The 14,829-nt window shown below is 36.6% G+C and overlaps 1 protein-coding gene across 1 annotated transcript in view; it reads left to right on the top strand.

Moving 5' to 3' along the window:
• The window catches only part of LOC148956836 (putative inorganic phosphate cotransporter), a 122,317-nt gene that overhangs the window by 90,027 nt on the left and 17,461 nt on the right, over nt 1-14,829 (top strand). Inside the window, exon 9 of the mRNA XM_089096550.1 lies at nt 9,992-10,077. Within this exon, the coding sequence (XP_088952676.1) occupies nt 9,992-10,077 (86 nt within the window). The remainder of the gene's footprint in view (nt 1-9,991; nt 10,078-14,829) is intronic.

Here is a 14,829-nt window from a genome sequence, read left to right on the forward strand (position 1 = left end):
AGGAACAACAACGCAAAAAGCTGAAGGTAGAGCTTGAGACAACTAAGCCAACAATACAGGAACAACTAAAACAATAGCTACAGGTATAAGAGAGCAAACAGTTGTAGACTACTAAGCCAACTGACCTAACTAACTTAACCACATTTAACCTAGTTAACTTATCTAACTAACTAACTTATCTAATTAAATTAACTAATTTAATCTAACCTAACTAACTAACCTAACTTAACCTAGATAAATTATCTAACTAACTAACACTGGACACCTAAGCTAACTAAAATAGACTACTAAGCCAACTAACCTAACTAACTAACCTAACTTAACCTAGATAACTTATCTAACTAACTAACACTGGACACCTAAGCTAACTAAAGTAGACAACTAAGCCAACTAACCTAACTAACTAACCTAACTTAACCTAGATAACTTATCTAACTAACTAACACTGGACACCTAAGCTAACTAAAATAGACATGAGCAAATTATTCAGGTCTTTTTCAGAGTATTCTCCTTTTTCTAAAGCTTGAACTTCCGCTGGGGTTAAAACAGATCCCAGGAACTGGAACAAGTCTCGTATTTCTTTTTGAGTGCCTTCTTCTTTTTCCGAATTAGGGAAAAGTTTCACAGGCTGTTCTTTTTCAGCTTCAGAAGGATTTTTTGTGGCATCAAAAGAGCCACTTTTGTTTCATTGTTTCCTCCCATTGGGCTCTCTCACTTGTTTCATCTTTGTCACTTGGTTCAGCTGCATTCCTGCGGGCTGAAGCCGCAATTTGCCAGAGAGACGTTGCTCTCTTGCAGACAGAGGCCGCACTATCACAGACAGAGGCGTTTCTATTCCAGAAAAAACTAGAAAGAAGTCTTTCTTTAATCACACTACTTTGAGAAACAGGTTTTCCTTCCTTCTCATTAGTCTTCTGGGGTTTTTCTTCACCTTCTTTCGTTTTCTGCTCTTCTTCCTCTTGATCTGGATCATCTTTTATTGGAATCTCTTTTTCTTTACTAGTCTTAACCTTAATGCCTGGTTTGGGTTCATTCATCAAACTTGATTGACAGTTAAGCACTTCTTTATTTTGTCTTAAGAATTCATCCGTTTCAGACTGTCTGTATGTTTTTCTAAAAGCCCACCATATAAATGCAATTGTTCCAGTAAATGCAATTGAGGAACCAATTACGAGACTTTTCACAATACCATGAAAAAACATTTTGGTTTTAGCAGTGTTTTTGTTACAATAATTGTCATAGTTTTCTCCATAGTAAAAATAAAACTCATTTTAACATTTTTAGGAATGTTTCTAGTTTTATTTCAAAACTTAAACTGCTATTTATGCACCCTAAATATTTTTGCAGTTTGTTTCCTTTAGGTTTCTGGTTACGCACAAAATTTCTGGTTACGTACTCTGAGAGGCTGAGTGCTTATTTGGGGTCACCAATTCGTGTCATCAGACTATTTGACACATAATAGGGTTGTATATCAATGAGATTATGTACATAATTATGCGGAGAGCAAATAAATGTGGACGTCAATAATATGGCTATAAAGATGTGTGAAACCTAGCACAGAACAAACCAAGGCATGTAGTAATAATAGCTAATATAATAAAAACATCTTTTAAAAAAGCTTTTTTTCAAAAAGAAAATGTTTTTTATACAGTTTTTTATTTCTTTATTCCATGTCTATTTGTTGTTTTTTTACACCGTGAATTACTAAACATATCAGCCCTTCGTAAAACTGGCGGTGCCTGGGGAAAAATTAATTACAGCGCTCCCCTCTGGACTCAAATATGAGCTAAACAGGTGAATCAAAGTGGGTAGTCCCCAATATGCATCTCCCTTGTTTAGCTCCCCGGTTAGCAGACCCCCATTATCTATGCTGCTAATGACAGTTTGCCGCCCTTTTGAAAGCTACAATTTTACTTTTTTTTATGTTTATCTGTCATTTTCCAGCTCTCAGATAACAAAATAACACATCTAAAAGGATTTATTGGTCAATAATAGATATGGTTGGTTCAAAAAGAAGAAATTTTACTAATATTGAGAATTAGCTAGCACTCAATCATACTAGATTGAGCGAATAAGAATTCTTTAACTAATCAGAAAATTCTTTGAAAAATCCAATTGGCTGAAATTAGTGTCAGCTAAATCATATTGTTAGTAAAATTGTACTGTAAACGTTATTGTACAGTGAGAATTGTTGTTTGCCCCTCGGCTAATTGTTTTACCCTTTCAAGAGCCACAGTTCTACTTTTCCTAAGTTTTTTTTCCGCCTCTTGGATAACCAACAGCACATGCAAATGGATTTTTGTTATCATAATCAAGGCTTTGTCATGATTTGTCGTAATCAAGAGTGCAGAGTGAAAAGTTACTTTTCTATAGTATCGTGTCATATTTGACTTGCTTAGCTGCCTTATTCTCTGAGGCTCCTCACTTGCTATTAGCTTGTTCAAAACCCCTATAAAAGAAAATAAAAGTCTCTTGGTTTGAACAGCAAAGAAAATCTGTTGAATTGAAAAACAAGGTAAGTGGCTGCAACCATGATATTTTGCATCGAAATGTCTTTTTTTCTATTGTTTCCTTCTTCCAAGATAGCTGGGCGCTGGGACATCATAGAGAGTTGTTTTATGGTTCATTTTAAAGGAAATTGCTACATCTATATGCATTTATAATTACAAAAAATGAAAGAAAATCAATATTCTTACAGAAAACTGCTTTTTCATATGCAAGATGATATATGTCGTCATAATCATAGGTTAGAACCATATAATGGTTGCAGCAGTTGCCTCATCATGGCTGCAGCAGTTGCTGGAACCGAGTAAGAGGTGAACCACATCCCATAGTAACCAAATCTGAAAATGTGGTTTTTAAAAAAATTGCCTGGTGAGAAAAAATTGCCATTTGACAGTGATTCAGGAATGGTGACTATTTTTTTCCGTTGACATTAAAAATAAGAGTCTATAACGAAAAAAAAAACTTCAGCTATATTGCAAAAAAAAAACTGCAATAATCAAATATCTTTTAACAGAGCGCAGTCTATTCAAGACAAAATATTACGACTGTTGATGGTTTGATCATTGCTTAAGTTGAATGAAGCTAAAGCAAAACATGAGTTCAAGTTTCGTATTTGTTCGTGGGACTCTTTAGAGGGCAAATGATGTCCTATAACAGGCCAAACTAATTCATTTTAAAATTATGGAGGCAGCAATGAAATTCAACCAAGCAGGCAGCAACCCTCAAATAGATTACCTTTGTTGGCTACTTTTTCTGCGGGAAAATGGAGGACTCCACAGTGAATACATACATCGTTGAAGGGTCCTAATGACTTGTATCTAATAATTACGTAATTTACAGTATCCTTACAGATTTTTTACTTGGATTTGTGTCACAGTTTGTAGGTGTCCAATATTGTGCTGGCGCTATTCATCTAACGTAATATTTCTTTCTTCTTCATTTTCATTTTTGACTCATTCTGATTCCCACTGTCGGTTATCTTCTAACAGCACAAACTTTTGTTCTTCTCTGTCATTTTTGAAACGTTCTGATACTCACTATTGTGTGTCTGCTAACCCTATAGTTCTTTGTTATTCACTTTCACTTTTTACAGGTTCTTATTCCCTCTTTTGTTTGTAATTCTCACTACCGTTTATTTTCTAACTGCATATTTCTTTGGTCGTGTTGTTCTATATCTTCTATCCACATATTATTCTGTTCTTCATTTTCATTTTGATTCGTTGTTATTCTGGCTGCCACTTTTCTTTTAACAGCATATTTCTTTGTTCTTCAGTTTCGTTGTTGACTCGTTGTAATTTTCGTTTTCATAAGTATTCTAATTGCATAAATCTATGTCCTTCATTTTCGTTATTCATTGCTTAAGACATTTTTTCAATGCATTTTCTCGATGTTAAGAACGTTTCACAATTTCAAAAAAAAAATGTTGATTTTGATGGTAACGCAGGGCTCTTTCCATCACGGGGCTCGATTGAACCCTATCGTTTCAATCACCCTTTATCCGGCCCTGAATTTTCCTAGTGTTCCCCCTTCTACTTAGGCTTTATTGTCAGTAAGAAAAATTAATAGATACAGTAAAGCTAATAGTATGTTTTTAAGAATTGTATATATTCTCATTTGCAAAAATAATTTGGGTACTCTTTCACAGGATGCCGTCCTCTTTGAAGCCAAAGTATTTTTACGAATTTTCCTAAAAGTTCCTTTAGCTGTGGTGCGCTAAGGTGTGCGTTAAGGTGTGTTAAGGTGCATATTTCAACCATTAATGCCATTCTTTCATAGTTACGTCTTCCCCCTCCCCTCCAAACATCATAATTCAAAATAATTCCTATACACGTGCTCTCTGGGCAGAATAAATAACTTAAATACTTTGTTTTTTACCCTATTCTTAACGCTCTTTATTTTTTTTCTTTTAAAAAATACCAGCAAATTATACGGAAAATGGTAATGTAAAAAGGATAACTTAAGAAAAAGACTTTTCTGTCGACGCGTCATTGTCTCGCCCATATTAATCCGTTCAGAGTAATTTTATGTAGAGTTGGATTGCAGATGGTATCAAAATTTCAAGTCAAGTCTTATGCCTTTAATCTTCAATTGTATTCAGTTTTGTGTTAGTTGTTCATTACAAGGAAAAATTCTGGCATTTTACAAAGCTGAACAAGGGCTACCCAATTGAGGCAACTCTTAGCATAGCTGAACTTAATTAGTGAGGTATGATAATTATATGCCATCAAAAGCCCCACCAGGAAGTTTCCTAGGGGGTAGGAATTACTGCCAGGAATAGTTTTTTTTTTACCAGGATTTACATTGGAGTTTTTATCATCCTCCTCTTTAGTGTTCAAGTGTCATAAGTGTTCAAGATAGATAAATTAGATAGATAAAAACTCCACATAAACAGGACCAAAATGAGAAAGTTTTTTCTTCCAAAACTCCCATCCTCGTTACCTAGGATTGTTTTCTTTCTCTCTCTCTCTCTCTCTCTCTCTCTCTCTCTCTCTCTCTCTCTCTCTCTCTCTCTCTCTCTCTCTCTCTGTTCCAAAGTTCCACTAAAAGATCGAGTTTAATTTCTGTTCCACTAACTGTATTTCTAACCACGTTGATATATAATAAGCCAGAATACCAAATCTGAAAAAAGAAACGTGCATATACATACATGTCTAAATAATAGATTTTTGCTGATTATCACAATTTTTGGCCTGAAAGATATAAATTTCCTTTTTTTTCTCAGTTCTTTGTCAAGAAAAAAAAAACTGAAAAAACTGAATAGTTCAGTATATATTCTCCACACAATCCAGAAGCTACTCACTAGACCAAAAGTTTAATGTTTGTTAATTATATTGTTTTGTATGCCTCAGCTTTTGAATAAAAGGAGAATAATTAGCAAAAAATATAAAAATTTCAAAATATTAAAAAGAACATGTGTTTAGTACCTAACAGGTATATTTTCATTGGAACCTCATAGTACGTAGTTTCAAATTGAAAACAACAAATTTGTTTTCTTCTTTGGCATTTCTTTCTGTCCTACAATAGATAACCGAAAAGTGCTATGCTTATGGTTTCTAGAGATCTTGCTTATGCGTATCCTAATGCTTTCTTTGTCTCTTTTCTTCTTTTCTGTTTCTTTTTTTCCTACAAAAGAAAACTGAATAAAGTATTATGCTAATGCATATGCTAATGCTCTCTGTGCTCTCTATGCATCTGTTCTTCTTTTCTATTTCATTTTATCTTACCGAAGAAAACTGAATGTAGTAAATGTTTATGCTCGCTATAGATCTTTGAGGCTAATTTCCAAGTAAATGATTAACTTTAATATGTAATATTGATGTAGTTTTACTTACCATATAGTAGGAGAAAAATAATTTTTGACCAGGAAAAAATTGGTACAGAAATGGTTTCTTCACCATCCGGACCGAAAAAAAATGCTTAACAACATATCAAAAATCTAAATCTCTAGCTCGATGCGAAATTGTATTTTTTAATGTTTTTTTATTTCTTTTCTAAAAAAAACGGGAAAAAAATTAAAAACGTAAACTATAATGTTTTAAACATCTTTTTAGATCAGCTTTTGGCTCTGAATTCATTTCTGATACTCATTTCGTTACCTGACCAAAAGAAAAATATTTATCAGCAAAAAAAAATGGGGAAAAAACTGTGTCTTTGGGGAAAAAAACTCTTACCAGCGTTTATCAAGGTCTACTACGGAATAAGTTTGTCGTTCTTGTAGTCTATTTGGCTATGTAAACGAAAGACTTAGAAAAAAAAAAGACTAAACAACAATAAACAGGAATGACGAAGCACCTCAGCGCCAAAAACCATGAGACAAGGTAGGTTCTAACTTAATGTGTTCAGAGAAAAGCTTTTATCTTATTTTTCAAATATATGAAAATTGCACATCATCAAAATGTAGGAGCTAGATTTTTCATCATCACAGTTGACTGTTATTCTTCTTCACTAAGTTCTTCTTCTTGAAACTTCGAATTGTTGCACGAGCTTCCCTTACAGGTATGGCAGGCTATAGTACACTCAAGTCCGTTTTTCTTACAGGTACACTTTTCACTATCACAGCCGTCAATACGACACGATCATTTAATAATTTTCAGAAGCTGAGACGGAGCGGCAGGGAGATCTGTTTTTATTGGCGCAAAAACTTCGTTATCCTGCAGTTTCCATCCCAGGCGTAAAGGGTCTACTGGGTTCCCGAGCCAGATTTGAACTTGGCAGTAGACACGTACCGAGTGGTACTTCGCTGCTGCCTGAGTCGGTGGCAGTTCTTGTGGATGCACGACAGTTGTGGCAGTGCTCACTTTTCTGTGAAAGATTAGCTTTCACAGAAAAGGACATTCAGGAACCCGGTAGCTAGCCAGAGCTGATCGAGTGAGGCATACGGGTCGTTGACATTTTTGCCAGGGATCTTCCCATATCGCACCTTTGAAATCACTGTCTCACTCAAGTGGTAAGGGTAGATGGGAATTTTTCCTTTTTGGGCTACTTAATCTAATGAAACTTCAACTCTCGGAATGAGTGATCGGTTGTTAATGAGAGGAGGCGTGACTGTTGCTAGCAGAGCCATCCAATGGAAAGTGTTTCTTCCATCCATCGTGTAAACATCGTGATCTGCATTACCAGCTACATGCTGCACAGCATGTGCGGAGGTAATTCCTGCAAGGCTAGATTCATCATGGACTGATGCACTGCGTTTAAATTTCTGGACTTCATCATAGGAGGAGCAGAATCCATGGCTGTGTAAAGTGTCAATAAGAAATCTGGACTTGAAATGGTGATCCAGTTGCACTGCTAAGCCTAGTTGCAGTGGACAAATGAGGGCACGCGGGCGAGCTGCTTGAACGATGGAATTGCCAATGGCAAGCACTTTGAAGGAAATATCGGTTCCAACGAATATTTCATCTAAGAACACCATTAGGCTATCAGGTAGAGAGCCTTCCAGCTGTTCTCCAGAAGAAATCTGCTTTGCGGTCATATATGATTCCTTCTGTGCTGGCAGTCCTTTGATATCACTTTTGATAATCTTTGCTGCTGCTCTAATAAGCTTAATTTTCTCACTCTCTTCGTTATCGGTTTTGTCCAAGTAATAAAAATTCTGGAGTATCGCTGATGCTTTTTTCTTTGAATGTCACCACGTCAGCCTTACCGTCAATAGTTGCAAATACTAGCTGGTCACTGAAATATTACAGAAGCTTGCTCTTCAAGTACTTGTTACAGTACGGTTCAAGGTCTGTCCCATTCAAAAGCTCTCCCATTTTAACAACAAGTTCACTGACTGTATACTGTTCTTCGTCATTTTCTTCAAAAAAGTAGCCAGCTTCAAAAACGCCTGATATCTTTCATCGTGACCTGGCCTCCCCTTTTTGGACGTTTTTTATCTGGCTCAGTATCTTCGAGTATTCCAAACAATTCCAGCGTCAAAAATTTGGCTGGAAGGCTCTTATTTAACCGAAGCATAGAAGAACAGGCTGCTTGATAAATAACATCAACTGTGTGCAGGTCTGACACAGCACATATTTGGCGGACAACGTTATTTGACCAATCATCATCACGGATTTTGCACACTGCCTTTATACTCTCTTCAAAGTCTTTAGTCCGAACCTTGTACCACTCGTGTCCTTTTCTGTGGGTAGTGTTGAGATTTATCCTTGTAGTGCAGAAAAAGCAACACTCTTGGAAGTTGAAACTTGGAGTCCTTGATCGGAGTACGACTTTTTCTGCTTCTGTCTTTTCTTGCAAGGTTCGTCGTCTCTCATTCTCAATTTTAGACAGGAATATTTTGTTTGTGAAAGTATTTCTTCAAGCGACATGGACTAGGTTCCCTGCCTCGACAGAGAGGCTGGTACCTCTCGTTTCGCTAGCTTCATTGATCGCCGTAGCTCCTTTTTCTGCCAGTACCGACGATTCTGAGGTGTCTATCGAACGTTCACAAAGGGGACATAAAACTGCGGTCTCAGCCATCTAAAAAAGAGAACTGGGAATAAGTGAGCTGTCGGTTAATGTTACAGCGAAAATCCTGATTCTGAACCGAAAAATCTGTAGCTAAACCCTCCCCAGTTCAGATAGGTTACTAAAATAAATGAACTGTCAATCTTATTGAGGGCAGGCGTCAAGTATCATGGGTGCTTTAAGGATTCTTGACCAGGGAAAACTGACAGTCACTTCCGCGAAAGGGACCGGCGATAGTCGATAGTACTCTTGCTTCCACTAGAGAAATAGTTTTTTCGTTCCGCCTAGCGGCGTCGACCGTGCTGCACTCAGGCGACTTGTTTGCTGTACTTAAGTTGTCTTCAGACAGATGGTGCTGATAAAATATGTGTCAGAAAAGAGAGGTAGGACGAGCGTAGAGTCTTCTTTCTTTTCTATATTTCCTTCCTCCGATTCCTCTCCGCTTCCTAGTAGTTACGTTACAAAAGCATCGGCAAGAAAAACAAACAAAAACGCACCTGTGTTAAATCTCTGCTCGGACTCCAAAATACTTTCCATCTGAGGAGTTTTTTGGCAGATAGGTGGCTCTATAAGGCTCAGCAGACTGAAGCAATTTTGAAAAGAGTGTAAGATCAGGGCATGGTGTAACATAAAGTGAATATCAGAAGGGACTTTCCAGCTGGTTGAAAATGTCGTCACAAATAAAGCTCGGTAGGAAAATAAATGGATTCGAAACGCCGGTAGGCTATTTGTTCAGATGCGGAAAAATAGACCGAAAATTCGTGCTCCTCTTCGAAAAATACCCTGTGATCGTGTGTCGCTTGATTTTTTTTTTTTTTTTTTTACATAAAAAAAAAACAAAAACAAAAAATAAAAAGAATTAAATAATTAAACGTTAAGTTTCTGTATAATAAAAGAGCACAAAAACAATCGTTTCTTAAAAGGGAAACCATCAATAAACTACTTTTCTTTTCACGGTTCCTCATTCTCGGATTCTGGAAGTATCTAAAAAATAGGCGCAAAAAACGTGAAAAAAAGGAAATTTTGCAATGGGATGGAGATTTAGATTTTTGATATGTTGTATAGCTCTCTTTTCTAAACACAGTGGTGCAAAAATAATTTCTGTACCAATTTTTCCTGGTTCGACCATTTTTTTTCCGTATCTTGCCCCTACTAATAGCTTTTGAAAACCATCTACGTACTTACTAAGGAGATCTAAAAACTACAAAATAAAAATGTATGCATATTCACTTTCCACTAATAGCTATGTAACCATCAGAACCCAATACTAATTTGAATTCAAATGCATATTTTCTTTCTGATTTTTTTTTATCTCTTTTTAAACCTATTAAACCCCCAGAAATAGTTTTGTTTATTACCAAGCCAAAAGTCTACTTTAGCTTGTGACAATGATTCATTTTACTTATCCTAGCTTTCGAATACATTGGACATAATTAGATAGACAATTGTGAAAGTTCTCTTAATAAATCATTAGATCCAAATTTAATAGGCTGAGCATTATTTTTCTACTTTTTTATATATGAAAAAAAAAATCTTCTAGGATTACTCTTTGGAATAACAAACGGATTGGGAATTATACCATCATGGTTTGGACCACCTCTGGTTGGAGTAATAGTTCAAGATAACGTAAGTATCAACTGTAATCATATCTTACAATAAGGAGAATACCAGGGAGCTGAACATCTGAACCAAAATTAAGAAAATTTACCTCTACACCTAATTAGCGAAGGTTAACATTTCCCTGTAATACGAACCTGTAATAAGAAGGTTCAAATTGAAAATCATAGTTTTATTTAATTTTTTGAAATGTTAAAAAGTGAAGCAACATTAAGAAATTTTTGGCTACATTTTTTTTGCTTGACAAACTGAAAATTCTGATAATGTGCCCATCAGACTTGTTTCTGTGTTCTGTGTTTCTGCGTCTCATTCAAATAAATTTTTGGTTAGCCACAAAAAGTTTTACTCTATAATTGTATGTTAAAGCTATTGATCGACCCTATCCACCCATCTAAACACTCAGGACAAGTAGTATTATATTATTCAGTATTTTTCCGAGAGGTCATAACTACTGGATTGCACCGAGAGAACTCAGTGGCAGATCCAGAGGGGGCGAGGGGGGCGCGCGCCCCTCCCTAACTTAGTCTAAAGTAGTATAATTTACTTAGTTAACGCAAGTTTGCGGTAATTAAACTTGCTCCTAACGAAAGGTTATTGGATCAATCTATTTGCCCCCCCCCCTTAAAAAAATCTTGGATCCACCCCTGAGAGAACTACTATAACTATTTATTGCTCCAAATACTTTTTAAAATAGTGGGAAGGTAATTAAATAAACCAATTTGTTGCATTGATGCTATTACTACTACAACTACTGCTGTTACTACTACTCCTAGGAACTCACTGCAGCACCAAGTCACCAGAGGCTAAGGAAGACAGCGGTGCTTGCTCCTCCTTCACTACAATATACTCAAATCTAAATTTTTTTACCCCTCCGATGATGTATCACCAGCATTTAGATCCTCTTTTATCGCCTATTTTTTCCTGCTCGGAGATAACTTAATTTTTTTTTTGAACCCAGGAAGGCGGCAAAAAAATATAACCTTCGGCAATCTGTATGATGTCATTCGTAGAGCATGGTCTAGCCATCATAGCTTTTGTTTTCAATGAAATAAAAAAAAAACAAGTTTTTTAAACTGAAAGTAAGGAGCGACATTAAAACTTAAAACGATCAGAAATTACTCCGTATATGAAAGGGGCTGTCCCCTCCTCAACGCCTCGCTCTTTACGCTAAAGTTTTTATTGTTTAAAAAATAAAGTTGTGAGACAGAGTCAAACTTTAGTGTAACGAGCGAGGCGCTGAAGAGGGGACAGCCCCCTTTGTATACGGAATAATTTCTGTTCGTTTTAAGTTTTAATGACGCTCCTTACTTTCAGTTAAAAAACTTGTTTTTTTTATTTTAATTTCTGAACGTTTTTCAGTTGATGCAGCTTTTATTTTGGCTCACCATCATTGAATAAGTAAACAAAATTTGCATGAAAATTTTACTTTTATTTTTCTAAATGGCTGTCTCTAAATTTGGCTCTGACGTTATTTACAAATTAACTTACGTAACGAACTTCTATATTCGTATATTTTTCTTCTGGCTAAAAATAAAAAGTTGCAGTTTTTTGCAGATATGAGCTTGAAACCTATGTAATAGGATTTTCTGATACGCTAAATCTGACGGTGTGATTTTCATTATAATTCTTTCACTTGTAGGGGATGTTTCCCCCCTCTTTAGAAAATCAGGTAAATTTTCTCAGGCTCGTAGCCTTTGATGAGTAATACTAAACTTAATAAAATTTATATATTTAGAATCAGCATTATAAGCCCATTCTTTTGATACATTTAATGACATGAAAATTCCGTTCTTAAAAGTTTCGCTTGTTTTTTTTATTGTTTTTTTTTATTACGTATATATTATTACGTATATGAGGGGGTTCTCCCCTTAGTCAATATCACGCTCTTTACGTTAAAAGTTTAAAAAAAATTTAATTCACAAACCCCTGAATCACAACGGCCGTTTAATTAGAATAGATAGCTCTTTTGAAAGCACTAAAAAAAACTGTAGCGTTAAGAGCGAGGTATTGACTTTGGGGAGAACCCCCTCACATACGTAATAATTTCTGTTCGTTTTAAGTTCTAATGTTGCTTCTTACTTTCAGTTGAAAAAACTTGTTTTATTTATCTAATTTCTGATCGTTTTTTAAATAATGCTTGGAAATCCGGCGCCCCTTTCATAGAAATGTCCCTTACCCCAAAGAAACATCCTCCACGGAAAGATTCTCCCGAGTACCCCCCTCCTCCAGCCCCCCCCCCACCAGCAAAAAATCCTTCCGGAAAATGTCTGTATACTTCCCAATAACCAATACAATATGTATACTTCCCAATAACCAATATAAATACCAATACCAATAGCAATGGGCAAAGTTCATAACTTGCAGTCCTTCCCCTAGGAACTGTGGGGGATTAAGTCATCCTAAAAGACATATTTATTAGATTTTAGACTATGCTGAACAAAATGGCTATCTCGAAATTTTTATTGGGTGACTTTGAGAAAAAAATGAGCGAGGGAGGGGGACTAGTTGCCCTCCATTTTTTTGATCACTTAAAAAGGGCACTAGAGCTTTTAATTTCCGTTTCAATGAACCGTCCTACGATATTCTAGGACTATGGGTCAATACGATTATCCCCGGCGAAAAAAAACAAACAAATAAACACGCATCCGTGATCTTTCTTCTGGCAAAAAATGGAAAATTCCACATTTTTGTAGATAGGAGCTTGAAACTTCTACAGTAGGGTCCTCTGATGCGTTGAATATGATGGTGTAATTTTCATTAAGGTTCTATAACTTTTAGGGGGTCTTTCTCCCTTTTTTCGAAAATCAGCCAAATTTTCTCAGGCGCGTAACTTTCGATGGGTAAGATTAAACTTGATGAAACTTATATATTTGAAATCAAAATCTGATTCTTTTGATGTATCTATTGGTATCGAAATTCCGGTTTTTAGAGTTTTGGTTACCATTGAGTCGGGTCGCTCATTACTTACAGTTCGTTGCCACGCTATAGCGTTGCCTATAGTAAAGGCCATACGGCTCCAATGTTTTATTATTTTTTTCCCCAGAGGATCTTCATATGGAAGGGGTTGTCGTAGAAACTTAAAAAGGGGCTCATTCCATTGTAAATCGAGAGTTATAGTGCTCTTTTTAAGGGTCAATAGTGATTGGAAGGGAACTAACACCCCTTCAACACCCACCAATTCCCGAAACACGTCCAATCGAAATTTTGAGATGGCCATTTTGTTCATCATAATTGATTTTCAGATAGAAATTATGTTTTTGAGGAGGACACTCCCCCAGAGCAGTTAGGGTAAGGGTGGAAAGTTATGCCCAGGGGGCATATAAGCTTTTTATAGAAAGCGTTATCGTAAAAACTTCAAAAAGGACTCATTCGATTGGAAATTCAAAGGCCTACTGCCCTTTTTAATTGTCAAAAGTGATTGGAGGGCAACTGACCCCCCTCTCACGCCTACCTTTTCCCCAAACACATCCAATAGACAACTAACACCCCTTCCACGCCCACCATTTCCCAAAACACATCCAATCAAAATTTTGATATAGCCATTTTGTTCAACGTAGTTGAAAGTTTTGGAAATTATATGTTTGAGTAGGACACTCCCCCCACGGTCTTCAGGACAAGGGTTTTGAGTTATGCCCTGGGGGCATATATGGTTCTTATGGAACAAATGCTCGTATAAACCACAGAGAGGGCTCATTTGCTTGGAAATTGAAAGTTCTAGTTCAATTTTTAAGAGTCAAAAGATATTAGAGGGTAATCAGCTTCTCCCCCCTCCCCCCAAACCTTTTTTTCCCGAATGCATCCGATTAAAATTTTGAGATAGCTGTTTTGTTAGAAATAGTTCAAAGATCATATAACAAAAATTCCGGTGTCCATAAAACCCCCCAGGACCCGGGGGCAGGCGTTGTAATTTATGCCCTGGGGGCATATATGGGTCCTATGGAAGGAATGCTCGTATTAACTTCAAAGATGACTCATTTGATTGGAAATTGAAAGCTCTAATTCACTTTTTAGAGTCAAAAGATATTGGAGGGCAACTACCCCCCCCCAAACCCCTTTTTATCCAATTGTATCCAATAAAAATTTTGAGATAGCCATCAAGTAGAAAATTGCTCAAAAGTCAGATAACAAAAACTCAGGTGTTGTCACAACCTCCAGGGCCCGGGGGCAGGCTTTGTAAGCTATTTCCCTGGGGCATATATGGTTCTTTTGAAAGGGATGCTCGTATAAACTTCAAAGAGGGCTCATTTCATTGGAAATTGAACGTTCAAGCTCACTTTTTAATAGTCAAAAGAGATCCGAGGGCATTTATCCCCCAACCCCACGCCTTCTTATTTCCAAACTCATCGGATAAAAATTTTGAGATAGAATTTTGTTAAAAATAGTTCAAAGGTCGGATAAGAAAAACTCTGGTGTCAATACAACCCCCCCAGGGCCCATGGCCCAAGGCGATCTAAGTTATGTCCTAAGGGCTTGTATGATTCTTATGAAAGGGATGCTCGTATAAACTTCAGAGAGGGCTCATTTGATTAAAAATTGAAAGTTTTAGTTCACTTTTTGAGAGTCAAGAGAGTTAAGGGCAACTAGTCCCCCTCCACGGCCTTTTTTTCCCCGAACCAATCAGCTACAAATTTTGAGATAGCCAAGTTTTTGGAAATTGTTCAAAAATTAGATAACAAAAACTCTCCCCCAGGGCCTGGGGGATAGGCGTCGCAAGCGTTGTCCTGGGGGCGTATGGTTCTTATGAAAGGGATGCTCGTATAA

The sequence above is a fragment of the Artemia sp. Qi Xiang Cuo genome, chromosome 1 (assembly GCF_049724085.1).
Source record: "Artemia sp. Qi Xiang Cuo chromosome 1, ASM4972408v1, whole genome shotgun sequence".
Taxonomy (NCBI): Eukaryota; Metazoa; Arthropoda; class Branchiopoda; order Anostraca; family Artemiidae; genus Artemia; species Artemia sp. Qi Xiang Cuo.